This window comes from Vitis riparia, unplaced genomic scaffold (assembly GCF_004353265.1).
Source record: "Vitis riparia cultivar Riparia Gloire de Montpellier isolate 1030 unplaced genomic scaffold, EGFV_Vit.rip_1.0 scaffold647_pilon_pilon, whole genome shotgun sequence".
Lineage (NCBI taxonomy): Eukaryota > Viridiplantae > Streptophyta > Magnoliopsida > Vitales > Vitaceae > Vitis > Vitis riparia.
Window position 1 is genome coordinate 126,985 of NW_023269725.1, and position 26,885 is coordinate 153,869.

At 36.1% G+C, this 26,885-nt stretch overlaps 1 protein-coding gene across 2 annotated transcripts; it reads left to right on the forward strand.

Annotated features, from left to right (window-relative positions):
- Positions 1-847: 847 nt before the first annotated feature.
- On the forward strand, positions 848-26,676 carry LOC117910207 (chromosome transmission fidelity protein 18 homolog). Of its 2 annotated transcripts, XM_034824267.1 has the most exons (8): positions 848-1,395; positions 7,870-7,931; positions 9,201-9,338; positions 9,472-9,747; positions 24,045-24,146; positions 24,234-24,299; positions 26,073-26,183; positions 26,265-26,676. In XM_034824267.1, exons 1-7 carry the CDS (start codon positions 912-914, stop codon positions 26,145-26,147), a joined length of 1,203 nt encoding a protein of 400 aa, XP_034680158.1. In that variant the 5' UTR covers positions 848-911; the 3' UTR covers positions 26,148-26,183; positions 26,265-26,676. The 2 variants fall into 2 exon arrangements, with proteins under 2 accessions (XP_034680158.1, XP_034680159.1); XM_034824268.1 differs by lacking the exons at positions 24,234-24,299; positions 26,073-26,183; positions 26,265-26,676 and adding an exon at positions 23,498-23,585 and having other exon boundaries at positions 24,045-24,123.
- The last annotated feature ends 209 nt before the right edge of the window (positions 26,677-26,885 follow it).

A 26,885-nucleotide genomic window follows, 5' to 3' on the forward strand; every position in this document is an offset into this window, starting at 1 on the left:
TCCATAGTGGGTGACAATATTTATAAGACTTTTCTTTGGTTTATTATAACTTACAAATGGAATTATTTATCATATCATAAAAAAATTTATAGTATATTTTTATTTTTTATTGATGTGAAATTATTAGTAAAAAATTTTATTTTTATGAAAATTATTGTAGACTTTATATTAATTTAACCAAATATCTTTATAGATTTAAATTCATTTTCTTTTAAAATTAAAGCAAATTTCATCTATTAACCATCTACGAGTCAAAAAGGCATATATAACTTTGACAAAAATAAACCAATCCCTATTATAATGGCATCAAATCAATGGTATAACAGAAATGTGGATTCTTACAAAGCTTAGATATCCACTATTCAAAATCAAGTTAAACAGATTTACCTAGTCTCTTTACTATAAGGACTTACTTTTCAGTACTTACAACTTGATCCACGACACAACAACTTCATGTTGCTTCCATTAAATATATCTAATTAATGAATTTAAATTAAGTTATGGAGTGATTAGATTGATTTATTAAATACCCTTATAGACTATCTTTGATTATCAAAAAAATGATAGAGAAAAATGGAGGAGAAAAAAATAGAAAAACATAAAATGCTAGAATAATTTTAAAGTCACTAAGGTATTTATTTTTATTTTTTTATAAAGATTAAATATTTTTGAAATATATTAACTTATAATAATTTTAATTATACTAGATTTTCTCCCCTATTTTTTCATAATAAAATCAAATGCAAGAAAATTATTTCTCTTTAAACATTTATTTTTTCTCCTTCCCTTAAAGTACCACCAGTACCACCTCAACCCGGCTTTGTCGCTATTCTCTTCACTTTCCCGCCAAACGAGTGCCAGAATCTCCATTACTTCTCTGCAACCATTCTCCTGCCCACCTTCACCCATCAATGGACGCCAACATGTACATTCCCCTCCCAGAAGAGCTCGAATGGCTGGAAGCCAATTCTCACCTCCACCAAGACCTCGAAGACTACGAAGACCAAGAACCCCCAGAACCCTACCCTGAAGAAGAAGAAGAAGAACAGCTCCCTGAACCTCCTTCACCACTCTCACAACCTCAAGTCAATGGCCAGAAACGCCCCCTATCCGACGGACCAGATGCCCCCGATTTTGGAAAGCGTAGCAAAGCTGATCTGTCTGAGACCGGAGCTGAGGAAGATTGGCTGCGGTACTCGCTGCCGCAGGACAGTGACCGCGATTTGGAGCCTATGGTTGTTGATGAGGAGAGAATCGTTTCGCGATACGCGTCAGAGATTGACGGTGATTGTATTCCGGTGACTGGACCAGGTGGCGACAGGGTTTACTTGAAGATTAGCGCGACTGGGAGCGACGGGAGGTTGAAGAAACTTGATTTAGAGGGACGCACCAAGGGTGAGTCTAGTTTTGTGGTAGCTGTTTGGTTACCGAGAGAATGGAGGAAAAGAACAGTAAATGCGATCTATGAATTCTAGGGCGTATTTATCAACTGACCACAACACAATTTTGGTTTTTGAAAACCGTTTTCTGGTAACAGAACCAAACATGTCTTTAAATTTTGCTATGTCTGGATCCTGAAAAACAACATAATCACCAGAGCTCCACTTAGTTCAATGCGGCAATTGTTTAGTTGAAAGTGGTGTTTTGAGTTTTGACCTTTTTATTTTCCTTTTCTTTTTCCTTTTCTTTTTCCTTTTCTTTTTCCTCATCTTCTTGGCAACCAAATGAAGTTCAATTGTGGAATCACTGCCATAATTGCTTGGATGTTGATGATATAGAGAGGGAACTGCATTTGCCCTATCATATTAATTTGTTGAAGAATTTCATCATTGTTCTTCTTTTTATTATTTCTGTGAAATATTAGCTTGAACTCTGATTTTTGATTAGATTTTTATCGAGGAACCTCCAGCCAAAGTATATTAGTCACTAGCAAACCAAATAATCATATTTCTTATTTTCTTTGGAAGTTTAGGTTATAGCTTGACCTGAAGTGTATCAAAATAGTTTCATCACATTTGTCCAGACAACCAAGTTCCAGCTTCAAGTGTTAACAAACTGGAATTTTGGCTTCAAGGGTTGACAAACTGGAATTTTGAGAAGGTCTCATGATTTTAAAGGGAGGATATTACCTCAAGTAGGGGCAAGTGGCAAAATAGGATTTACCTAACACCCCTAATTGTTAGGATTAAGGTTTCACTGAATTGAGTTTAGTATGATTTTGATATTTTTATTAGGTTGTGAGAGACTTATTTCTGAAAATTATGTCGGATCTGCAGTCAGTCATGAAGTGATCCTTGTGTATTAAGCTATGCCCCACATGACTCTTGCAAATTAGGTTTATGGTGTTATGAATGTTTCTTGAGATTTGCCTTGACACATGTCTTGAATTCACTAACTATCATTCGAACGTCATGGTTGTAAGTGTTGTTCCTTTGAATGCAAGACAATTTAGGGACATGATAGAATGAATACTCTTTTTGGATTTCTTTTATGTTTATTCTTTTGGAAAGGAGGTACCAAGTTATTAGATGTTCTAAATGAAAGAAATTTGCAACAATTTGGCATGGTCTTTTTGATAGGTAAGTATCAATTGTATTAAAAGTGCTTATCAAAAGGGCACACAAAAGTATACATGGTGTATTCAAGCGCTAAAGGTGAAACATGGTAGAGGGAAACACAAAAAACAACACCCTTGCCTTACTTAGACTCTTAGAGTTCAACTATCGATAGCGTTGATCATTGACAAAGAGCTGTCTCTTGTGTGTACCCTAACCTATTCTAAAAATTGTACATAAATAGTTGTTTAATTGCTTGATCTGCATTTTTAGTGTTCTCGAAAGCTCTCTTATTTCTCTACTCCAAAAATCAAAATAAAGGAGCTGCTCTCCACACTGTTTTCCTATAAAGGGTATGTGCTAGCTTAGAAGGACATCTCGAACTAAGGGAGATCACCACTTACTGAACACTAATAGAGCATAAATTAATTGTCAAAGCATGACTGCTTTGGAACAATGAAGGAGGATATGGTCCATCGTTTCTTCCTTACTTTACACAAATAACACTTACCGACAATTGTGAACCCTCCTTTTGAGTTGATTTGAAGTTAGAATGTTCCTCATAAAGCTTCCAAACAAAAAAGTCAACTATCATTGGAACGCATGGTCATATAATGCGAGATGGAAATGCCTCCATTCTATGATTTCTTAACGAATAAAGCGATTTAACTATAAATTTGCCACTCTTTGATATCCAACTAAATTATGATATCCTCTACATCCCTTCTAATTATTTGCCCTTGCAATCTTTAAAAAACCTACACCTCTCTCACTCTTAGTCGATGTTTTGTCTTGTAAACAAGGGATTCCAACAACTCTCTACCTACTCTACTCCCACAATTAGTCAATTGTACATCTTTAGCAGGGACCATAGAGAACAACTTAGGAAAAGCCTCTTCAGGGAATCATTGTTGTACCATCTATCCTTCCAAAATTTTACCCTCCTACCGTTTCCCACCCTATACCCAATCTTATTATGACACTCCTCTCACTTGCTCTTAATAGTCTTCCACAACTCCACCATATCCTTTCCTTCGATGCTCTTGAGCACCATCTGTCCTCTCCTCCCCACTCTTCCCTATAATGACTTGCTTCCAAAGGGATTATTCTTAGTTGCAATCTCTAACACCATTTTCCAAGGAAGGCCTTGTTTAGAATAGACAAATTTTTGATGCCTAAGCCTTCACCTTTTTTCTCCATATGGACTATCAACTAATTCATCAAATAAGGCCTTCTTTGAAGCTCTCCTCCCGCTTAAAGTTCACTTTAATTGTAACCAAATAAGTCCTTCTATGGGAATTTGACATTTCGTGGAAGAACTTTAGAATTTTTTTTCTCTTTCTTTTAGCCATAATTCTCGTGGTTTCTACCTCTAGGAGATCTATTGTATTACTACCTACATTCTGAACTCCTCCATTATCCCCTCTTAACCTCACTTTCCTCCATTGAAAGGGCGGTCTCCTTTGTTTTTGCATCCCCGAAACCAATCTTGTTGAGAGTTGCAACTTTATTAGTAGACAAATTCCCTACCACCTCTCTATTCTAGACTTGTGGATCCTGCTTCAAAGCCTTTAGTTTGCTAGCTAAAATGTGGCTATAAGAGCCATTAACATTGTAGCCTTCCCACCAATTCTAACTAGGTCTTTAAAACCTTCTACATTTAGCTTCATATTTTCAACCCAAAAGGCATTTTGCCCTTCCTCATCTCTCTTTCATCAATAAAATAGGAGCAGGATCAAAAACAAGTTTAGGCAACACACTTTGGGTCAAACAATTGAAGTGACTTTCCCACTCTTTTGAATCAAGGTAGCTATCCAGTCTAGAAAAGGATTGAATATTTAGATCACCACACTAAGTAAAAGGACCCGCCGCAAGGGGACGATCCCTCAATTGAAGCTCATCTATGATCTTCAAATTTCTTCTTTCCCCTAGGAATTTGACAAACATTAAGATCCCTTCCAATGCAACAAGGGTTGCTCCACAATGCTCTAATATCTCCCAATTTTGACCATAGATCCTCTCTCTCTCTCTCTCCATTATGAATTGACCTATACACTCCTAAAAGCATCTAAATAAAATTATCCTTGCAGTTCTTAAACCAACATGAAAGAGAAGGCACCCCATTTCTACCTCCAGAAGCTTCATGACCTTATTGTCCCAAAAAAACTAAAATACCCCCTACTTGCCCTCTGGCCTCCACATTACCCCAATTTATATTCTATGTACTCCTAAATTCCTCACCAATTAACTCGACATTTATTACACCTTGGTCTCTTCTAGATGAACTAGGTTTACCCTCTACAATGTGATCAAAGCCTTTGCTACTTTCCGCTTTTCTATATCATTAATATGACTTTCAAATCTTTCACAAAAGGATTCAAATATTTTCTTTTTGATAGGTAAATAAGCAAAATATATTAAAAACGCTTGCAAAAAGGTGCAACAAAGCACACACGGAGTATACAAATATGATCCATAGGCAAGCAATAAAAGAAGAGAGAGAGATTAAAACCCACCGTCCCACCAACACCTAGCTCCAACAAGGGCTGGAAACCCCTTAGCGAAAAAAAAAAAGAGAAAAACATAAAAAACCTTACCTAGAATGAACAAAGAACCCCTAGTCGAACCACTAGTGGTCAACAGAGACCCCTGCCACTAACTCCGCACCCCCTCCCCTTTCCTTTTACTGTGGTTGAAACACTATTATAATTGACTGAGCACTCGAGGCTTTGGATTTCCTTCTCAAGAGGCAAAGAGGACAAAAGGATTCAAATCTTCTTCACTAAACTTTGCATATCTCTAAATAGCTTCTATTCCTCCTCCTTTTCTTGAAGCTGAATTATGGTTAATGGAGCACTCCACTTTGCGAAGTCTCCTCTTAAATCTGGATCCAAGTGCCAATTCTTTTTTATTACTCGACTTAAATCTTTGCTCCTCTTTCTATTCTCCAACCCTTTTTAAGAAGCCATTATTTTCTTCCTTAAGATCCTCAATTGACATTCCCTCAAATATGTTGAAAGTTGCTAATTTTTGAAGGTATCCGTGGAGCAGTTGAAAGATTGGCTCGCTCTACATGGAGGGAATCACATAATGAGGAAGGCTCCTCAATGAATCCTTCTTCTTGATCACTACAACCACCTCTCATAGTGCTTGCTAACATCTCCACCATCATTCCTTTTTTCAGAATAAGCAGAAAGTTCCAACCATTAAATTTTCAGCCTTTGGAAAAGACCCATTAAGAGGGTATATCCCAGTGAACCATACTCCCTATTGTCTTTTCCATTGGAAGATTGCCATTTGAGATTGAAAAAGGAGAGAATGCCCCGTGCCCTAATAGAGTATGGGAGTAAGGAGCTTACTTGGAAGTAGGAGGGCCTCCCTTCACTAGGATTACATCCATAGGAGTCAACAACAAACCTTAACTAGAAATCTCTTCTCAACGTGGGTTTGAGATCATCCTTGACACTCACAATCATGTCAGAGAGTAATGAACTTCGAAACCCTCACGATTGCTAGAGCTCATGGTTTTAGCCTGATGAGAGATTGCATAAGGCTCTCTGTAATGCTAAAGGGCCATCATCTCCATTAGGCCTAGACCTTCCCCTTTAAAAGAAACACAACACGCATCCATAGTGCCTAAGCTCCATCCACGCTATACCTAATGCAACCCCCTTCATTTCATGGGGTGACATGCAAACTCCCCATGTTTGTTTGCATATGGTCCACCAACCCTAGTCTCGCTGTGATGTGTAAAGCACCGTCCAAGTCTCTCCAACCTCCAGCCCTACCTAAGCTTGAGCGGCTTCACCACCAACATCCATGGTGGAATCTCCCACCACAGTTGAATGGCGAAGTAAAAGCTTTCCTACCATAACTTGCAAACTTCTTGGGACCCTTCCTTCATTTGTTTTTTACTACTACCTCTCCACTATAAATTTCAGCGCACTGCAGTGTCTTCATCTACAACTATGAGCCTCCACAAAGCTTTCACCTAATTGCTTAAAAAAAGCCTCTGTGCCACAAAAACAAAGGAAGACCCATAATTCCGCCTAAGATTCAGCCACCTTATCTCCTTCCCTAAGTTAGCCAACCTTTAGAACCCCTTTTTTTTTTTACAATAGCCTCTTCCTCTTGAACATTGTCACTCTTTTCTAAGGACCTTTTGACTTCATAACTAAATCCAAACTCAAATAAAATAGGAAAGCCACCTATGAAGGCAAGATGGATATCCACTCTCATTCTCCAATTATACTTAACCCAAGATTTTTAGGACGGAAGAAATAGTGTCTCACCTGAGACCTTACCCCATTTTCTCGCTAAACATTGATTTATGGCCTGCATTTTGTTGAAAAAATCCAAACCTCCAAATTGAAACCACACAACCTTGCCCACACCCCTCCAACCATCTTTTATTGTATTACTAAAAGGTGTTCCTTCTTTGATGCTCTTGGCTATACAACCTGGAGCAAGGGAATTGTTGGCTTTGAGTACCTCAAAAATCCAAGGGGAAGCTCTACATCAAGGGCTCTTAACTTTCTGGCTAGCACCACCCACCCCCTTAATATTGTCCTTCCTTTTGGGAACACAAGGGAAAATCTCTTTGCCTCCACTGAGCAAACATAACACATGAGGAGAATGTGCCAGCTACATTGCTCCTGAGCTCCAAGTTGAAACTTCTTCCTCCTGTCTGTCTAGGCCTTTCTGAAGCTATTCAGATTTACATCCTGACAACATACTTCCACCCCTTGCAGCAACAAAGACAAATGCTTAGCTCCAAACTTAATCCACTCTGAGAATCCTTTGATCCTCTTTGTGATCTTGCCAGCACCCTACCTCTAACTTGATTGATCAAAATGTCAAAAGACTTTGACTATATTGCAAATCAACCTCTGTTTTCTTCCATTCCATTCTTCAATCTCAGTAGAGCTAACAATTATAGCATGGTCTTAGGATTAGGTGCTATTAGTTTGTATCAGGTATCAGAGGACTTTATGCTTTACCCTGGTAAGACACTAATAGATAGCGAACTTTTGAGAGCACATTGTTTGGCTACTCAAGATCTTGATGTGTTACAGTTCTGTTTTCTTTTATCTGTTACATGGAGTGATTTCTGTGGTACTCTACCTGCCATGAATGGGAGTCAAGGGCATTTTTTTCACAGATTGAGTCCTTGTGACATTGCTCACTTTGTATAATTCCAAGATTCTGTGGACATCCTTATTCATTTGTATATGATATTATTTTTGCACAAAATTAATATTTGAATTAGTTGATTCTAGGCCTTTGATCTTTTCCCAATCTATCCACTTTACAGGTCTTATTTTGGAACCCATTAGTGTTCTAATGCAAAGAGTGGAACAAGATGCTTTCACAAAGGTATATCGTTTTTTTTCTTGGTTTTTTTTTTTTTAGGCAATGGTATTATTTAGTGTTCTATTTGTGAAAACAACTTGTAATAATTCATGTTTGATGTCAATGCTCTTTTTTCTTTTCTTTCATTGAACATATATTTAACTTGATGAATTAAAGAAAATCACTTGGTTTTGTGTATAAAAAATTCATTAATATGCTGTAAGTATCGTCGAAGCTTTCCTAACTGGTCACCTTTATTGCAGAATATCAATTTATTCTTGTTTTTTTGTTCTGATCAGATTCATGAACTGCTTTTGTTCATATCACTGTTTCACAAAATCAGGTTACCAATATAGAAGCTTCCATTTTGTCTATATGGGTAACACATCATCTTATGATTTGAATCCTATGAGGGTCCTAAGAAAATTTAGTGGATGGCAGCTACTTGATAAAACTAGAATGATCCATTGGGGCCTTGAAGCTCTTCTGGTAATTGAGAACCTTGGAAGTGGTTAATTTTGATACTGTATAGCATGGACATAGACATGAGACATGAGTACATCACCCTTGGAAGAGGTTAAGTTTGAATAGGATTTGGACATGAGAGACAAGTCCAATATGACATCAATTTATGACATGATAAATTTTGAAGGACTTATACATGAAAAATATATTATTGTGACTCTTATTTAACTATTAGAAAAAAAGATACTATTTCTATATTTTATATAATAATACAAATATTAGTAAATTTATTTAAATTTCCAAACTCACAATTGCATTACCAGGAAGAAAAAGCTTGGGGAATTTGGTAGTGTATTACTCCTCTTCAGTAGTCTCTCTTCCAAATTATATTATTTTTCTTTATTTAGGAAATTCCTTATACTTTTCCACTGAATATTTGATTTATTTAGGCCATGAAAAAATTATTCAAAATTTTGGACACATCTGAGAAATGTCTGAAACATGTTTGAGAGTATTGTGCTCAAGCTAGCCGCAACTCCTTTTGAAGTGTCTGCTACATAACTGGGACTCTCTGATGACTTTTATTATTAGAAGATCTTATGAAGTTTTATGCAAAAGGCCATATGAACCACCAAATTTTCACTAAAGAAATCCAAAAATTAACCCTTGTCTCAATTCATATATAAGTTAGAAATTATCTTAAATTTTATCATGCTATGTGATGTACAATATTAATTTTTAGGGATAGGAACATTGAAGTTGTTTCCCTTTTAGAAAATATTTTCTACACATTATAATGTTTCTTATGAATATTGTTGTCATGCTTAGGCTTTGCAAGCAAGTTCTGAATTGCAGAATGATGCAATCCTCCCTGAAACACAAGTGGTCAATGAACAACTTTGGGTGGATAAATATGCTCCAAGTTCATTTACAGAGCTTCTCAGTGATGAACAAACAAATCATGAGGTGAACATATTGTTCATAGTGTTACTTTGAAGTTCCTACAAAGCCAAAACCTTAGAAGGCTTATTTACATTTGGAGTTTTTGTTTGTTTGATTTTTTTTCATGATTAATTAACCTTGTATTGTTGTTCTGCAGGTCCTCTTGTGGTTGAAACAGTGCGATTCCTGTGTTTCTGGATCTGAAATTAGGAGCACGACGGAGGAGGTCTTGTCTGCTTTGAGACGACATTCTTCCATTGCTCAACATCAAAGGCCCTCTGGTATGAGCTTTCTTAGGAAGAATAAAGGACAACGATTGAGTGATGGAAACTCCAGATACTCTAATAATTTGGATCAAGAAAATGGGAATTTGAAAGGCCTTCAGGAGTTGTGGAATAAAAAGTCAAGGGGTACTGGTCCTCCAAAACAAAAGGTTTGTTGTTGTACTTATTTCATAAAACAATTATTTATTTATTTATTTCTTTTTTGTAGTTGATAGATGTTTAGTTTGCCTTTCACTTCAAATAATTTGCATGCAGATACACTTTTGTTTGAATTTGCTAATCTTTTAATTTTAAATGTCTAACTAATGCACTCCATATATTGGTAAGAAGCAACAAAAAATTAATTTTGGAATAGTAAGGACTTGGAAAAGAAAGGATGTGTTCTTTCATGACATTAAATTGAAAGATAAGTAATCATAGTATAGTAGCTCTATACACATGCTAAATGACCTTAAAGGACTTTTGAAGTAGATGCCCCTTTCTTGGCTAGGAAATTTGTGTATTAATTATGATACCTCCTCTTTGCTTTATATTCCGCTAGCAATTCTCTAGAATAATGTGGTGTCTCCTTTATTAAATGGGCATATCTCCAAATGAGGCATTTTTCTTTGTTGTCCTTGGATCATGATAGTGGAGTTACCTTCAATCCAAAAAACATTGTAAGCCTAAACCTTTCCCCACTTTATGGCCTCTACAAGAGATCAAATCTTTACCTCAATAGCCAAGTCTCTACTAGTTGGTTTTGAGAGGGCTAAGATATTGTCATTTGAAATGGTTTTTAAACATATGGCCAATCCCCGTTTGACCAAGATGCCTTAGCAAACTGTTGGCAAGATTTAGCTTAAAAGATGCTAGGGAAGGAAACCTCCATATATCAATGAATGCAGCATTTGTATTTGTAAAATTACAAACAACAAGTGAATCCAACGATATAGTCCTCATTGTGAACGCCTTCAAACTCCTTTGTTAGAACCATGGTTTGAAATGTCGCGATTTTTCACCAAAATATCGGCGAAATTTCGCTTATCGGGTGAGGCCGACACTATATTCAATATCGAAAGTCGTTTGATCGATTTTTCATCGATTTTTCTAGAATTTCGTCAAAATATCGGCATTTATTGGCTTTTTGCTGATTTTTCGGGAAATTTCTCGATATTTCGGGAAGTCAAACTTTGGTCAACATGGAGTTGGTGGGCTTAGCGCGTCAAACCAGTCAAATTTCAAATATTTTTGCCCTGTTGCTACTACTGCCAAGATTCAAGCCTAGGCCAAAAGGCTTAGGTTCAAGCCTAGTTACCGTTGGGCGGTTAGGCCAACTTCTTCTTTGTTAATATATGTAGATAATAAATATGTTAAAGTTTATTATTAAAAAATAAATAAATAAATTCTTATTATTCTATTTAAATTTTATTTAATTAATTAATAAATATATAAAAACCACCATTATAAATTTCTTAACAAGTATTTTAATATCATTTATAGGATCATTAAATATAAAAAATATAAATGTTAAAAAATCATATATGCATCATCATTTATTTTACATTATTGAATGCATTTGAATTAAATAAATTATAATTTTAATATTAGATGTATCATCATTTATCTCATTAATCCTATTTTTAAAAATTATTTTCACTTCACTTTTAAATTTTTTTTATATTTATCCTTTTAATTTTATTTAATTTTGAATGTTTTTATTTTAAAATATTAAAAATATAAATTTATTCAAAAAATACGAAATATAAAAAATAATAATTAAATTCTAATATTTTATAAATTAAAAATAATTTGATTAAATAAATAATAAATTATTAATACCGACATATCTTGCTTTCTGATATTTTTTTGTTTAGCTACACCTATGTCAATTATACTTAGAAAATAACTTTAACATGTGTATTTTTATTTATTTGATCATTTTTGAAGTTTCTCCAAATATTTTCATGAATTTTGAATAATTTTCGCCTTACTTATATTTTTGTCAAAATATCCACAGATGTTTATTTGATATTTCCGATATATCTGTAAAATCCAAGTACCGATATATTCATATTTACCGATATTTCAAAGCATGGTTAGAACCTAGGGAGTTTAATAAAACACACCTATCACATTAATGATTTTGGGAAGTTATACTATTAAGGAAAGTTCTTTCAATTATTCTTGTCTATTTTATCCACATAATAGTCAATATAGCATTGAACCATAGGACACACTTCTTTCTACTATAGCCAAACCTTGAAATGGGATCTTTAACATCCTTTGAATCTCACTAGGAGCCACACAATATATGGTGATTTATTAAAGAAGTCTTTGCCAAAGAGTAAGGTGCTAGGGCATTGAATAAACACAAGGCTAATCATCTGTCTACTAGGTTTTCACATGACACAAACCTATGGATGAAGTTTCAAGTGGCTAGTATTGAACCTCTCAATAGGATAGTCAATAGTTGCATGAACCTCTTAATAGATAGTCAATAGTTGTATATAACAATTTAAATTATGAAGTTAGAATTAAAATTTCCATGAGTTTTGGGACAGATTTTTAGGAGTTTTTCCATTTTTTTCCTCATCGTATAGCTGCATATAGATATACAATTTTTCCTCAAATCAATATATACAATTATTCTCACATATGCCTATAATATTCAATTTATAACAAGGAATTCTATGTGTTGGTACAAGCACTTCTTTATTGGCAATTTTATCTTATTGATAAAGATTTTGTTTTATATTCAGATCATGAAGCACCAAACTCTTAAAAGAAGTTAAATCATTGACATGAAAAATGAATTTCTTGTTTACATGAATATTCTTTTGTTCTTAAGCACAAGGTTGAATTGACAATCAGATGCATGAAAGCGGGTGGTTTATTTCCTTACTTCTATGGTTTTCCAAGTGATTGGATTTGATCAAATCATAAAAGATCACCTTTTTTGCAAGTTTATTTATTTATTTTTATTTGTTTGGTTCTTATTTTATTTTTAATTGGGAACAAAACCATAATTCACAAAAAATATGATATTACAAAAGAAGGATTAGAAATCCTTCCTAAATTACAAAAACAAATAAGAAACAGAGGAAAAGAATTACACTCCAATAGACATCAAAACAACTCAACATTGCTATTTTAACGCTTTTAATTTATATATCAAAATTCAATCAAGTTGAATAATGTGGAAGTGAATGCCCTTAAAAACTGTAATAGTGGAGACCTAAAAAGATGAATAGAAATAGACTAAAACCCATATCATCTCTAAAGTTCTCCACCTATCCTCAAGAATTCTTGTATTTCTTTCTCGCCATACTATCAAAATCAATGTAAGACAAGCGATTTGTCATAAAACTTTGCTTCTAGTAGTATTTCCTAAACCACTAAAGGGAATGGTCAACATGTCACTAATACTTCTAAGAGGAACCCAATTCAGTTTGGCTGGTTTGAATAGATTGTGCCATAACTCTAAAATAAAAAAAGGATCTTTGTCTCATTACCTATCAAAAAAGGGTGATTGTAGAATTCCTAGCAAACTTGAGCAATGGACTTCCAAGGGCGATGATGTGACCACATAACTACAATTTTTTCATTCTAACCATTTGGATTTGTTCCTTAGATTCTCAAGATAACTATGTGCCTAAGAGCTTTGCCCTCCCTAGGATACCTTCAAAGGCACTTCCCTAAGAGGGTCTTATTCCTTAAAGATATTCTTTTGAACCCCAACCCTCCTACTTCCTTAGTCTTGAACACTTGGATTCATCTAATAAGACGATCTCTCTTTCTGTCCCTATACCCTGACTAAAGGAAATCCATTTGCATTTCTGTAATGCCATTGAAGATGACATCTTGTATAACAAAAGGAAATTGTTAGTGTTAGATAGTGTACAGTTATTTTAGTTATTTACTTTTCCTTTTCTTTCCTTATTGTATTGTGGGTCCCACTAACATGTATATATACACCCGAGTCCAATGTGTATTATTAACAGTTTTTCAATAACAAAACTTAAGGATTCTCCCTTTTCTCTCTTTTCACATGGTATCAGAGCCTAGGGAGAAAAAAAAAAAAACCTAATTATTTCCGGTTTATCCGTGAATCAATTTTGGGAAACCTTTCAGTGATCGTGTTTCATTTTGGTCACCTTTCCTATCTCTTAAAGCTTTTCGATCAACTGTATCGCCGTCAGAAAACCCTCATCGCCGTCAGAAAAACCTCACCGCCGGCGACTTTTTCCGGCGACATCCTTTTCCGACACCGACCATACCATCAGGTGCGCAAGGAGGAGATCTTCAAGTTTTGTCAAAGCACCGGAGGGAGATTCTCATCCATGCGCCAGCCACGCGCGTTTCTTCTCCGGCGGCCTTAACCTCACGCGCCGGCGCGTGAGGGTGCGTGGAGCACTTTCCGGCCACACGCTTCCACCTCCAGCCTCGCCTGATGCCGTCTAGCCACCCTCCATCTGTGTTTGTCCCTTCCGAGCTCTGCAAGTGCATTTTTTGGGGTTTTTTTGTCTCCACCGGCCCTCTAAACAGTCTTTTCGGCGACCTCCGGTGACTTCCTCTCCACCCCAAGCCCTACACGTGTCTTAGGAAGTGTTCTTCTACCCTTTCAGTAGTGCTACATTTGTTTTTCTTTACTATTTGGTCTCTCACAACCGCGGATCCTCGTTTTTTTCCTTCTTTCAGCCGCGATCTGAAGTCGTATTAGGGCTCTCTTCGATCCAAACATATTTCGTTCTCCAGATAAGTAGATATGACTACTAAAAGTTCCATTTTTTCCTCTGTCATATCTTGATTTCCTATGATTACTTTAGAGAAATTGGTTGGTAGTGAAAATTATTTGTCTTGGTCTATCTCTGTGGAGCTTTGGTTTATGAGTCAAGGTTATGAGGGTCACCTTGTTACACAGGAGGTGGATATCCCTGAGATTGATAGAGTACAATGGAGGAAGATAGATGCACAGTTATGTAGTGTGTTATGGCAATCAGTTGATCCTAAGATTCTACTTCATCTTCGGGCCTACAAAACATGCCTTAAATTTTGGAATCAGGCAAAAGGGCTATACATGAATGATATCCAACGTCTTTATAAGGTGACTTCTTCTATTGTCCATGTCAGACAACAAGACATGGATTTATCTACTTATATTGGCCAGATTGCCTCTCTTAAGGAGGAATTCTTGACCGTGATGCCTCTTTCTACTGATGTTGGGGATCAACGAACACAGATTGACAAGTTTTTCATGGTTCTTACGCTTGTTGGCCTCCGTCCAGATCTTGAGACCGTCCGCGATCAGATTCTTGGCAGTTCCTCCGTTCCATCCTTGGATGATGTGTTTGCTCGCCTCCTCCGTATCTCCTCCACTTAGACTTTGCTATTTGATAACACTTCAGATTCTTCTGTGTTAGTTTCTCAAACTAACTCTCGAGGAGGACGCAGTGGTAACTGAGGTAGAGGCCAACGTCCTCATTGCACCTATTGCAATAAGCTTGGCCACACTCATGATCGGTGTTATCAGTTACATGGGCGGCCTCCCCGCACTGCCTAGGTGGCCCAGTCATCTAATCCTTAGCCGCCTCAGCCTCCCAGTTCCTCCACATCTCAGGGTATTTCCCTCATTAACAGTGAGTATGATGACTATCTCCGCTATCAGGCCACCAAGTCAGCTTCTATTGCTTCTGTTGCCCAGACTGGTAATGTTTCTGCTTGTCTTACCCACACATCTTCTCTTAGACCTTGGATTCTAGATTCTGGCGCTTTTGATCACATATCTGGTAATAAGGATCTTTTCTCTTCTATTACTACTACCTCTGCCTTACCTACTATTACTTTAGCTAATGGTTCCCAAACTATGGCTAAAGGTTTTGGTTTAACTCAGCCTCTCCCTTCCCTACCTCTCCATTCTGTCATTTACGCCCCTGAGTGTTCTTTTAATCTTATTTTTATCAGCAAAATAACTCGTACTCTTAATTGTTCTATCACTTTTTATGATAAATTTGTGACCTTGCAGGACCGGAGTACAGGGAAGACGATTGGCATAGGACGTGAGTCTCAAGGCCTCTATCACCTCACCTCGCCTTCAACTCCTGCAGTTTGCATTTCCACTGATGTTCCCCTCCTCATCCACAGTCGCCTAGGCCACTCTAGTATATCCAAGTTCCAGAAAATGGTCCCTCGTTTTTCATCTTCGTCGTCACTTGCGTGTGAGTCTTGTCAGCTTGGGAAACATACTCGTGTCTCGTTCCCAAAGCGTTTGAATAATCGGGCAAAGTCTCCTTTTGAACTTGTCCACACTGATGTTTGGGGTCCTTGTCGGACTGCGTCTACTTTAGGATTTCAATATTTTGTCACTTTCATTGATGATTATTCTCGATGTACTTGGTTATTTTTAATAAAAAATCAAGTTGAGTTATTCTTTATTTTCCAGAAATTTTATGCTGAAATCCAAACCCAGTTCAATATTTCTATTTGTGTGTTACGCAATGACAATGCCAGGGAATATTTTTCTGTACCATTTACCTCATTTATGTCCCAACATGGGATCCTTCAACAGTCTTCTTGTGCTCATACTCCTCAACAAAATGGGGTAGCTGAACGTAAGAATTGACATCTTGTTGAGACAGCTTGTACTCTCCTTCTCCATAGTAATGTTCCTTTTCGTTTTTGGGGGGACGCTATTCTTACAGCATGTTATTTGATTAATCGTATGCCTTCATTTGTATTACACGATCGGATTCCTCATTCTCTTCTTTTCCTTGACTAACCACTTTATTTCCTTCCTCGTGTTTTTGGTTGTACTTTGCTTTGTTCATATTCTCACTCCTAGACAGGATAAACTTTCTGCCAAACCACAAAATGCATCTTCTTGGGATATTCCAGACTTCAAAAGGGTTATCGTTGTTATTCCTCTGACACTCATCGCTACTTTCTCTCCGCTGATGTCACTTTTTTTGAGGACTCACCATTCTTCTCCACCTCTGAGTCTCTTCCTATTTCTGAAGTCTTACCCTTTCCCATTATCTCCCCACCTGATGCAGTGCCTTCTCGCCCACTTCAGGTTTATCATCACCGTCATCATGTGGCTGTTCCTCCTTCTTTAGCCGAGGTACCTGTTGACTCACTTCCTATCCCTTCGACTTCTCTTGCCCCGGCTCTGCCTCCTTCTGCTGACTTACCCATTGCTCTTTGGAAAGGTAATCGATCGACTCGTAATCCTCATCCCATTTACAATTTTTTTGAGTTACCATCGATTATCTTCACCCTATTTTGCATTTGTTTCTGCTATATCTTTTGTATCTCTTCCCAATAGCACCCCTAAGGCTCTTTCCCATCCAGGCTGGCGCCAGGCAATGGTAGATGAAATGATTGTTTTACACTCCAATGACACTTGCGATCTTGTTGTTTTACCCTCTAGTAAATCTACAGTTGGTTGTCGTTGGGTCTACACAGTTAAGGTTGGACCTGATGGTCAGGTTGATTGCCTTAAGGCCTGCTTAGTTGCTAAAGGCTATACTCAGGTTTATGGTTCTGATTATGGTGACACTTTCTCTCCTGTGGCCAAGATAGCTTCTGTTCGTCTATTGCTCTCCATGGCTGCTATGTGTTCTTGGCCTTTTTTTCAGTTAGATATTAAAAATGCTTTCCTTCATGGGGATCTTGCTGAGGAAGTTTATATGGAGCAACCACCTAGTTTTGTTACTCGAGGGGAGTGTGGTTTAGTGTGCAGGTTACACCATTCTTTATATAGCTTGAAACAATCTCCTCGAGCATGGTTTAGCCGTTTTAGTTCTGTTGTTCAGGAGTTTGGCATGTTCCGCAGTACAACAAACCATTTCGTTTTCTATCATCATAACTCTTCAGGGCAGTGTATTTATCTGGTAGTTTATGTGGACGACATCGTCATTACAGGCAGTGATCAGAATGGTATTCAGAAACTAAAGCAACACCTTTTCACCCACTTTTAGACTAAAAACTTGGGGAAACTCAAGTATTTCTTAGGGATTGAGATAGCTCAATCCAATTCCGGTGTGGTTCTTTCCCAAAGGAAGTATGCTTTAAACATCTTGGAAGAAACCGGTATGTTAGACTGTAAACCGGTAGACACTCTTATGGATTCAAATGTCAAACATATACCAGGACAGGGGGAGCCTTTAGGAGTCCTGGGAGATATCGGCGACTTGTAGGTAAACTGAACTACCTCACCATTACTCGTCTAGACATTTCTTTTCCTATGAGTGTTGTTAGTCAATTCCTACAGTCACCAGTGATAGCCATTGGGATGCTGTAATCCGTATTCTTCGATATATCAAAGGCACACTAAGCCAAGGTGTGTTGTACGAGAACAGAGGTCATACCCAGGTTGTTGGTTACACAGATGCAGATTGGGCTGACTCACCCACAGATAGACGTTCCACTTTCGGGTATTGTGTTTTTATTGGAGGTAACCTAATATCCTGCAAGAGTAAGAAACAAGATGTAGTGGCCGGATCTAGTGCTGAAGCCGAGTATCGAGCTATGACTCTGGCAACATGTGAACTCATATGGCTGAAACATCTTTGGGAGTTGAGATTTGGAAAGGATGAACAAATGAAGCTCATATGTGACAACCAAGCCGCTTTGCATATTGCATCCAATTCAGTCTTCCATGAAAGGACCAAACACATTGAAGTTGATTGTCACTTCATTAGAGAGAAGATCGCATCAGGATGTGTGGCGACTAGTTTTGTCAATTCAAATGATCAACTAGTAGATATTTTTACTAAATCTCTTAGAGGTCCTAGAGTTAAATACATTTGTAATAAGCTTGGTGCATATAACATATATGCTGTTCCAGCTTGAGGGAGAGTATTAGATAGTGTACACTTATTTCAGTTATTTACTTTTCCTTTTCTTTCCTTATTGTATTGTGCGTCCCACTAACATGTATATATATACCCAAGTTCAATGTGTATTATTAACAATTTTTCAATAACAAAAATTAGGGATTCTCCCTTTTCTCTCTTTTCACAGTTAGGTATGTGAGACAAACAAAGATTAAATTAGAGTTATTCTTCTACCTAAGGACGAAAATGTTTTTTCAACCCATCCAATCTCCTTGAAATTTTATCTATAATCGGGTCCTAAAAGACACTAGCCTTAGGAGACCCCTTATTGGAAGACCCTGAACACAGTTTGAATACTAATGCTGCATTATTTTATTCAATTGAAGGTAATACATTTAAATAGACTAGGGACAACCAAGGACTACAACAAATCCTTAAAAACACTCCTAGGATCACTGCAAATTGATATAGACCACAATTTGATTTTATTTGAAATTAAAAACAATTTTAAAACCAAATTCTAACAACTGGAAATAACAACCAAATCTAGAATAAATAACTTTGACTAATTCAAATTTCCTAATCATATCAAATTTGATTTAATTTGATTTGCCAATAGACCAAAATAGGTTCAAGGCCATTCAAAACTTTATATTTTAACAATAAAGCCAATTTAGAAATCTAATTCTAACTTGTATTGATTCTTGACAACATGCTTTTGTCTAAATTTTTGATAGGAAACGACAAAGAGATATATTGATAGAAATAAGAAGTACAAGAGAAGGATGAAGAATCCTCCCACCAAAGAAAAACTAAACAACAAGAATACAAAAACAAGAAACTACAATGTAAAAACAAACAAACTCTCTAGGTTAGACCATCCCGTTGGAGCTACACACTGCTATCCAATCTAGTTATAACACATTAAGGGGAATGCCCTTAGAAACCATGGAACAAAAACCCATAGAGAAGCAAGGAAGTGAATGAAATCCCAAAGATTCTCTGAATTCCTTACTTTATCCTCAAATATCCTCGCATTTCTTTCCTACCACACAACCCAAATTAAAGCAATGCATGCAGTTTGCCACAAAACTATCCCTTTCTTGGATAATCCAAAACCTTTATAATTGATCGACATCATGTCGGAGATGTTCCTTGGGGGAATCCAATCCATCTTGGCTAACTGAAATAATTTGTGCCACAACTCTATCGTCAAAGAACAATGTAGGAAAAGATGATCTACTGAGTCTCCATGCTTCATACACAACTTACAAATGTCAGGCTTAAAAGCTTTGTAGGTCTTCTCAGTTGTAGCAAGTCATTAGTATTTACCTTTTTGTGTGCCACCAACTAGACAAAGGATTTGACTTTAAAAGGGACTTGAGAATTCCATACAAACTTAGCAGGGAAAACTAGAGAAGAATTGATCTTAAGTCTTGAAATATACCCAAAAATCAACAGGATAAGCTTAAGATTTTGTAACTCTTCTGCATTGGTGTTAGAAAAAAAGATAGTGTTGTTTGCAAATTAAAAATGTGACTCCCTAGTTCTACTCCTGCTTACTAGGAACCCTTTTAGAATACCACTTTCCTCTACCCTTATTAGCATTTTGCTTTAAACATTTGTTGCAATGGCGAAAAGAAGATGACATAGTGAGTCTCCTTGCCTTAATCCTTTGGCTGCATCCCTTGGCATTTCCATTTCCTAAGATTGCAAAACTTGCTGAGGAAAAACATTCCCTCATCCATGATCTCTATCTAGTAGTAAACACCTTTTATCTGGTGCAAGGTCCAAAAAAACCCCAATCAACATGGTTATTGACCTTTTCAAAATCCATTTTAAAGACCATTCCTTTCTCTATAGATCTCCTTGGGAAATGTAGATGGTTTCTTGAAGGACTCTTTGGATGCAACTTGGAAGAACCTTATCTATTATTTTATACAAGCTTGGGACTAAGCTAATAGGTTTAAAGTTTGATATTTTGGTGGCTTAACTTCCTTTTGGCATAAGAGTAATGAAGGTAGTTTTTGTACTTTGGTTGATTACCCTGTTATTATGATACTTTATAAACACTTTTAATCCATCCTCCTTCATCACATCTTAACATTATTGAAATACTTCTATGGAGAAATCACTTGGCTTAGGAGCCTTTTCTTTGTCTAACTAAAAGACAACTTTACAAACTTCCTCTTAAGGGAAAAAGTTGACTCTTCGGTCAACATTTTGATTGTGTGGGGATGCTTGTCGAATGTTTTGAGGATGAAGTTTTGACTTCCTTGTAATGGTTGGAGACTAGAAAGAAGGGAAGAGATTCTAATCAAGGAAAAAAGAAGAGCTCAACTTTTGGAAACGATTCTTAACCTTAGATCGACTTAAGAGAAGAGGATGAGTGTTAGCTAACCATTGTTGTTTATATATGAATTCATAAGAAAAAACCGCAAAGCTTGTTGAGTTCAAACATCCCCTCATCCATGATTTCATCTTTTAGTGAAACGCTTTCTATCAAGTGCATGGTACAAAAAAACCTCAATCCACATGGTCATAAACCTTTTCAAAAATCAATTTTGAAAACCACTTCTTCCTTCCTTGATCTTCTCCTCATCCACCATTTCGTTAACTATTAATATCGTGTCTAGGATTTGTCTCCCCTCTACAAAGGCATCCTAAGAAAAGTGGATAGTTTTATGGACTCATTAGATGCGGCCTAAAAGAACTTTGGCTATGATCTTAATACAAGCTTGTGAGCAGGTTGATAGCGTAAAGTCTAATATTTTTATGGTTTCTTTTTTGGTACTAGAGCTATAAAGGTTGCATTGATGCTTTGGGTAATTACCTTGTTGTTATGAAACTCCATAAACACCTTTAATAGATCCTCTTTACCACATCCCAACACTCCTTAAACACTGCTCTGGAGAAACTGTTTGGCCCCAGGGCCTTTTTGTTGTCTAATTGAAAGACAACTTTACAAACTTCTGCAAAACAATTTGCGTTTTTTCTTTTTTTAAATAGGAGACCAATCCAATTCTTCTAGCTTCTATGAATCTTCAAGGGACCTAACATAAAATTTCTCGAAAAATCCCACTAAAGTAGCTCCATCTTCATTCTCCAGAGATATAATGATTTTTCTGTTTCTCCTTCCATTAGCCACCTAATGGAAAATTTTGAATTGTAATCCCCTTCTTTTACTCATCTTACCCTATCCTTTTGCCTCAAATATACCTCTTCCTTCAACAACAAATTGTCCAACTCTCTTTTCCTTGAAGTCCTGTGAGCTACAGGCCCTGGAGACAAATTAGTTCATAGACATCAATGTTCACTATACCTTTGAGAATATTTTTTTTCCTCTTCTTTATGTCTTTAAATACACCTTTATTCCACACTTTCAACTTTGATTTGACAAATTATAATCATTTCATGAAACTATAACCTTCTCACCCTTCTCCTTGAAACTCTTTCCACCATGAGCTAAAACTATCTTTAAAGTTTGGGTGAAGCAACTACATATTTTCAAATCTAAATGGAGCTAGGCCTTAATTGAATGAGTTAGTGTCTAACACAATTGGGCAATGGTTAGAGGTGAACTTGGGTAAGGTTTCTTGGAGGTTATGTGGGAAGTTTTGCTCCCAGTTATTTGAAAATAAGAATCTATTCAGCCTCTTGCAAATAGGGGGTTCTTATAAATTGAACCAAGTAAATAGAACATTTCTAAGTGGAGGATCAACTAACTCACTTTCTTTAATGAAATCATCGAAATCTCTCATGCAAGGGGTTAATCTTGAATTGCCCATTTTTTTTTTTTTTTTTTTTCTGAAATTCTCCTCATGACATTGAAGTCACACCCTACACACCAATTTGGATAGGTTATAACAAAAAGACCTAATAGCTTCGTCTAAAAGTCCCTTCTAAGAGTTGGACTACTGGGATCATACACCGAGGTAAACCAAAAATCTCCTCCTCCATTGGAAGCTAGCCTAATTGAAATTGACAAAGGTCCTACAAATGAGTCTAAATAGATGTGTTTGCTTGAATTCCATATTATTAAGATCCCTTCTAAAAACCCACAAGTTGGTAAATTCCCCCACTCCTTGTTTCTTGATGTCCACACATTGCCTACAAATCTCCTTTATCATTCCTTTCTCTTTGTTTCTGGAAACATTACAAAGTTTGGAGATTCATGAAGGAGAAATCCTTCACTACTCTCCTTTTCTTTCTAGACTATAGTCCTATTATATTCTAGCTTATGATTCTCATAGGACCACTATAAATCCTCAAACATAGCATCAACCCCTGCAAATCATCTCTTCTAGTGATCGAGGGCTTGTACTTCCCCCTGAGATACACTTTGTCCTTTAGTTTCAAACTGTTGCATCCCACTTCTCACAATGCTTGACTAGCTTGACATTCATGGCAGCCAAAATAGATAAGACTCTTTCCATGTTGCTAGGGGTGAGGCCAATATGAAAACATGTTCACTATTTGGACTTGACTGTCCTTATTTATAAAGGAGAGAGAGCGAAGATGTTTGGAATGGAATTAGATATAGTTGGACAGTCTTTGAGTATTTTTGGAGTATTCCAAATGGTCTACACCCGTTGAAGTATAAAGTATTAGGCAAGGCATGCTTTATAGCATGAATGTTCTAAATGTGAAAAGGCATTCATGAAATGAGTTTTTATGAATGGCAGCACCTACAAATGACAGAGCTACATACAGATACATTCATAGGGAAGTTGGTGGAAACCAGTCAAGTACAAGGTGAGAAAATCGATTAATATGGTTTAGCATCAGCTTCAATAAAGTCAAATAACAATTAAGAATGAGTGAAAAAGAGGGATATGTTTTAGGATGGAGGTGTTGCAAAGATGAGGAGAAGACAAAATGGATGTAGACTGAGGTGGTTAGAAAACACATGTGTGGACGTAGATAATCTAATGTCAAGATAGAATTCATATAGTCTATATATTACTGGGGCAATGGCTTCATTGAGAGATACTTTAATTACTTGGTAATTTATCCCTTTATTTCTTATTATTATTGTATTTTAATGAAGGCCCTTTGTAAGTGAAGCTCATGTTTGCTGCAGATCCTCTTGCTTTGTGGTCCCCCAGGACTTTGGGAAGACAACACTTGCACATGTCGCTGCTAAGCATTGTGGATAACGTGTGGTGGAGGTTTTGTTTTTTACTTCTCTCACCTGGATAAATGCTTTCTGCTGTATCTTTCTTTTTTTTTTTTTTTTTTTTTTTTTTTTTTTTCTAAATTAAGTAAAATATCGGCATGCATGTTACATGTGCATATTATTCATTACGTTCATTAGGAATTGTTTTATGTCTTTTATGAATGACAACTCTAGGTTTTATATGACATTTATCAATAAATTGACATCTCAGTTTAGGAACCGATTTTTATTATCTTTTTATGTTTTCACATGTGACAGATTGGAGTTAAAAAAACTTATTCTTTATTTTGGTGTTGAAGGATCAAGTGTAAAAGCCTTATGTTCTTGTTCTCAGAATACTCATTGTTGTTATTATTTTCGTAGGCTTCTATGTCTTGGACTTTCACTTGTGTTTCACTATAGCTGAAGGGCATTTTACGGACTCTCTATGCTTTTGTTTTTTCCTTGATAGATAAATGCTAGTGATGATCGGTCATCTTCAACAATTGAAGCTAAAATCCTTGATGTGGTCCAGATGAACTCTGTCATGGTAGATTCGAAGCCCAATTGTTTGGTGCATTTCATTTTTCAACCTTTGAAGTTTGACGTTCATTTGTGTAGTGCAAAGAAAACAAAAACATTAATTGCACTTTGAATGTAGGTGATTGATGAAATAGATGGAGCTCTTGGTGATGGCAAGGGTGCTGTGGAGGTTATTCTAAAAATGGTAATTGATATGGTTTTTCATCTTTAGACTGTTATTATTTTCATGAATGTTTCCAAGACATGCGTTCAATGGTTGGTTTTTTTTTTTTTGGATAAGCTTACCCATCTACCAATTTTCTTCTCCAACAATTAGGTTTTGTATATTGCTGGTATAAGCTATTGCCTAGTCTGTGCATTATAATTATGAATTTGGAGAGCCGAAAGAACTACTTGTACGTCATATTATTGTCATGATTGGATTGTAGGTAGACACTAACATGTACATGGATTAGATGTGGGTATTTTATAGACATGAAACATAATGAAAATTATGTTTGAACTCAATTTTTTTCTTTATTCTTTGCAAATTTATACCTTTTTATATAGAGAAACAAGATTTGGGAAATATTACGAGTTTTTAACTATTGTTTCATTATATTTCATTTCCTTCTTGTTTTCTTTGGTAAAGCAAACAAGAGAACATGAATTTCCAAGATCCAAATAGAAGGCTAGTTTCCTAGCTAAGGTGAAAGTGGGCTCGACAAGTTTTCCTTTATCTTGACTCCAACTGATTGCTATTCCTTTTTTTTTGGTAGGCAAACTAGTTTCTATTCCTATAATTAACTCTTAATTAGAATAGTAATCAATTACTTATTATTAATTCTACTAAATGATAGTTGCACTCCTAGACAAGGAAATTACAATGAAACCCTAAGCTTTCTAATTATTTCAACTATGCCCATCCATGAACCAATATCCATGAGTGACTTTGGAAGAAGATGAAATTTTTTATCAAACTGATGTGCATTTACATCTAATAATCCTTGAAGCCTAATTAAACATCTTTTAATCACCAATTACATTTTAATGAACAATTTATTAAAAATCATTGGTTGGTCACTAGCGATTTATTCAGTATTAGCTCCAGGAATACTTTACTCCCTCTTAAGAGAGAGGGTGGGTTCCAAACAAAAAATAAGTTTTGTCATAGTCTTAACATGAGCTACCTAGGTTGTTAAGGTGTTCATCTTGGACAATTTGCTTATTAGTAAAACAAAACAACTAATAAAAAGAATTGAGTTCATTACTTTCATGAAGATTAAGAACTTATTGAATTTAGCAATTAGGAGAATTGTTGGAGTGCATGATATACATTGTGTGCTCACATCCTACAAGCCTGTGCTTTAAGGAAAATTGGTTGTCTAACATGGCATCAGAGTCTCATTTGGTAGGAGGTTGTTTGTTTGAACTTCACTGCATGTTTATTTCCCCATTTTATTAAACCCAAAGGAGGCTATTTGTTGTTTGCCTACAGACTTGTGTATCTCTCTATAGGATGTTACAGTTACTTCTAGTTAGTGTTAAGCTTTAGGAAGTTCATTTTTTAAAAGTATGTGGAACTAGAACTTTGACTTTGTATTAGTTGTTTGGTATTGATTTGTTGAAGTTGAAGTTATGCTTTTTTTTATGCTTTTATATATATATATTATATATATATATATATATATATTTTGGTAATCAAGGAACCTTCCATGGCCAAGCCCTTAGGACTCTCCATAGGGACTCAAACCTCGGGTGCTCTCCGGTGCTGACAGTCCCGCAATAATCAACACTAGTAAATTCAGGGTATTATTAGTGACATGATTAAACCTAGGACCATGTGCCACTTACTGGGGCCACACTTCCTTGTGTTTGCCCTCTTTTTATGCTTTTAAATATTGATGTTTTATTGTCTATTCTTTTGTGGAAGAAGGTTATTTTTCAGATTAGAGTGATATGTTTGCTGTTCATGTAGGTTTCTGCTGAAAGGAAAGCTGATAATAGGAAGAGAAATGTTGCTAAAGTAGATGAGTCAGGACAGATATCCTAAAAAAAGGGGCATAAAACTACATCATTGTCAAGACCTGTAAAATCAGAATAATCATTATTGCTATTTATTTATTTATTTATTTTTATCAACGATTTGCTAAATGAGTATCATATGCAGGTGATTTGCATATGTAATGATCTATATGCACCTGCCCTGAGGCCTTTGCGTCAGGTAGCAAAGTGAGTCTTTCTTACTGCAAATAATGTATTATGGGAAACTTATGTTGGCTTCTCTTTGCCAAAATTGTAAGAGTCTATCATAGGGAAGTCTGGACCTCTTATTTATTGAAGATGGATGTGTGAAGGAAAAATTTAAAATAGCAGATAAAGGCACTACACTAGATACATTTAAGAATTGTGATTGTAGTTTATCATTGTATGCTGCAAAAGTCAGGTTGGGTTTGGTTCCTAAGATGTGTTATGATTCAGTTGTGGATTCTGTTGTTCCTTGTAAAATCTAGTTTGTGTTTTGGCTAGCAGAAAATGTAAGCTTAATATATTTTGTTTAAAGAAATATTTCATCTAGTTCTCATTGTTTTGTGCTGGGATCCCCATATCTTTTTGTTCTGTTTGCCATAAATATAAGATTACTGTTGATATCTTGAGGAAGTTCTATGCTCAAGCATTTAAAAGTGCGGTTAAAATGATGTTTGCAATTGGGTTTAAATGTCATGTCATGCTTTGTGCAATTGTGCCGTACAGTGCTAGATCAGTTAACTTCATATTAATGCTTCACCTC

What these genes read in the sequence shown, in the direction of transcription:
- LOC117910207 (XM_034824267.1), top strand. Translation starts at nt 912, where the DNA reads ATGGACGCCAACATGTACATTCCCCTCCCAGAAGAGCTCGAATGGCTG. An exon ending in CTGGTCCTCCAAAACAAAAG is followed by an intron (nt 9,748 to 24,044) that starts GTTTGTTGTTGT and finishes TTTCCTTGATAG; the next exon opens with ATAAATGCTAGTGATGATCG. An exon ending in ATTCGAAGCCCAATTGTTTG is followed by an intron (nt 24,147 to 24,233) that starts GTGCATTTCATT and finishes CTTTGAATGTAG; the next exon opens with GTGATTGATGAAATAGATGG.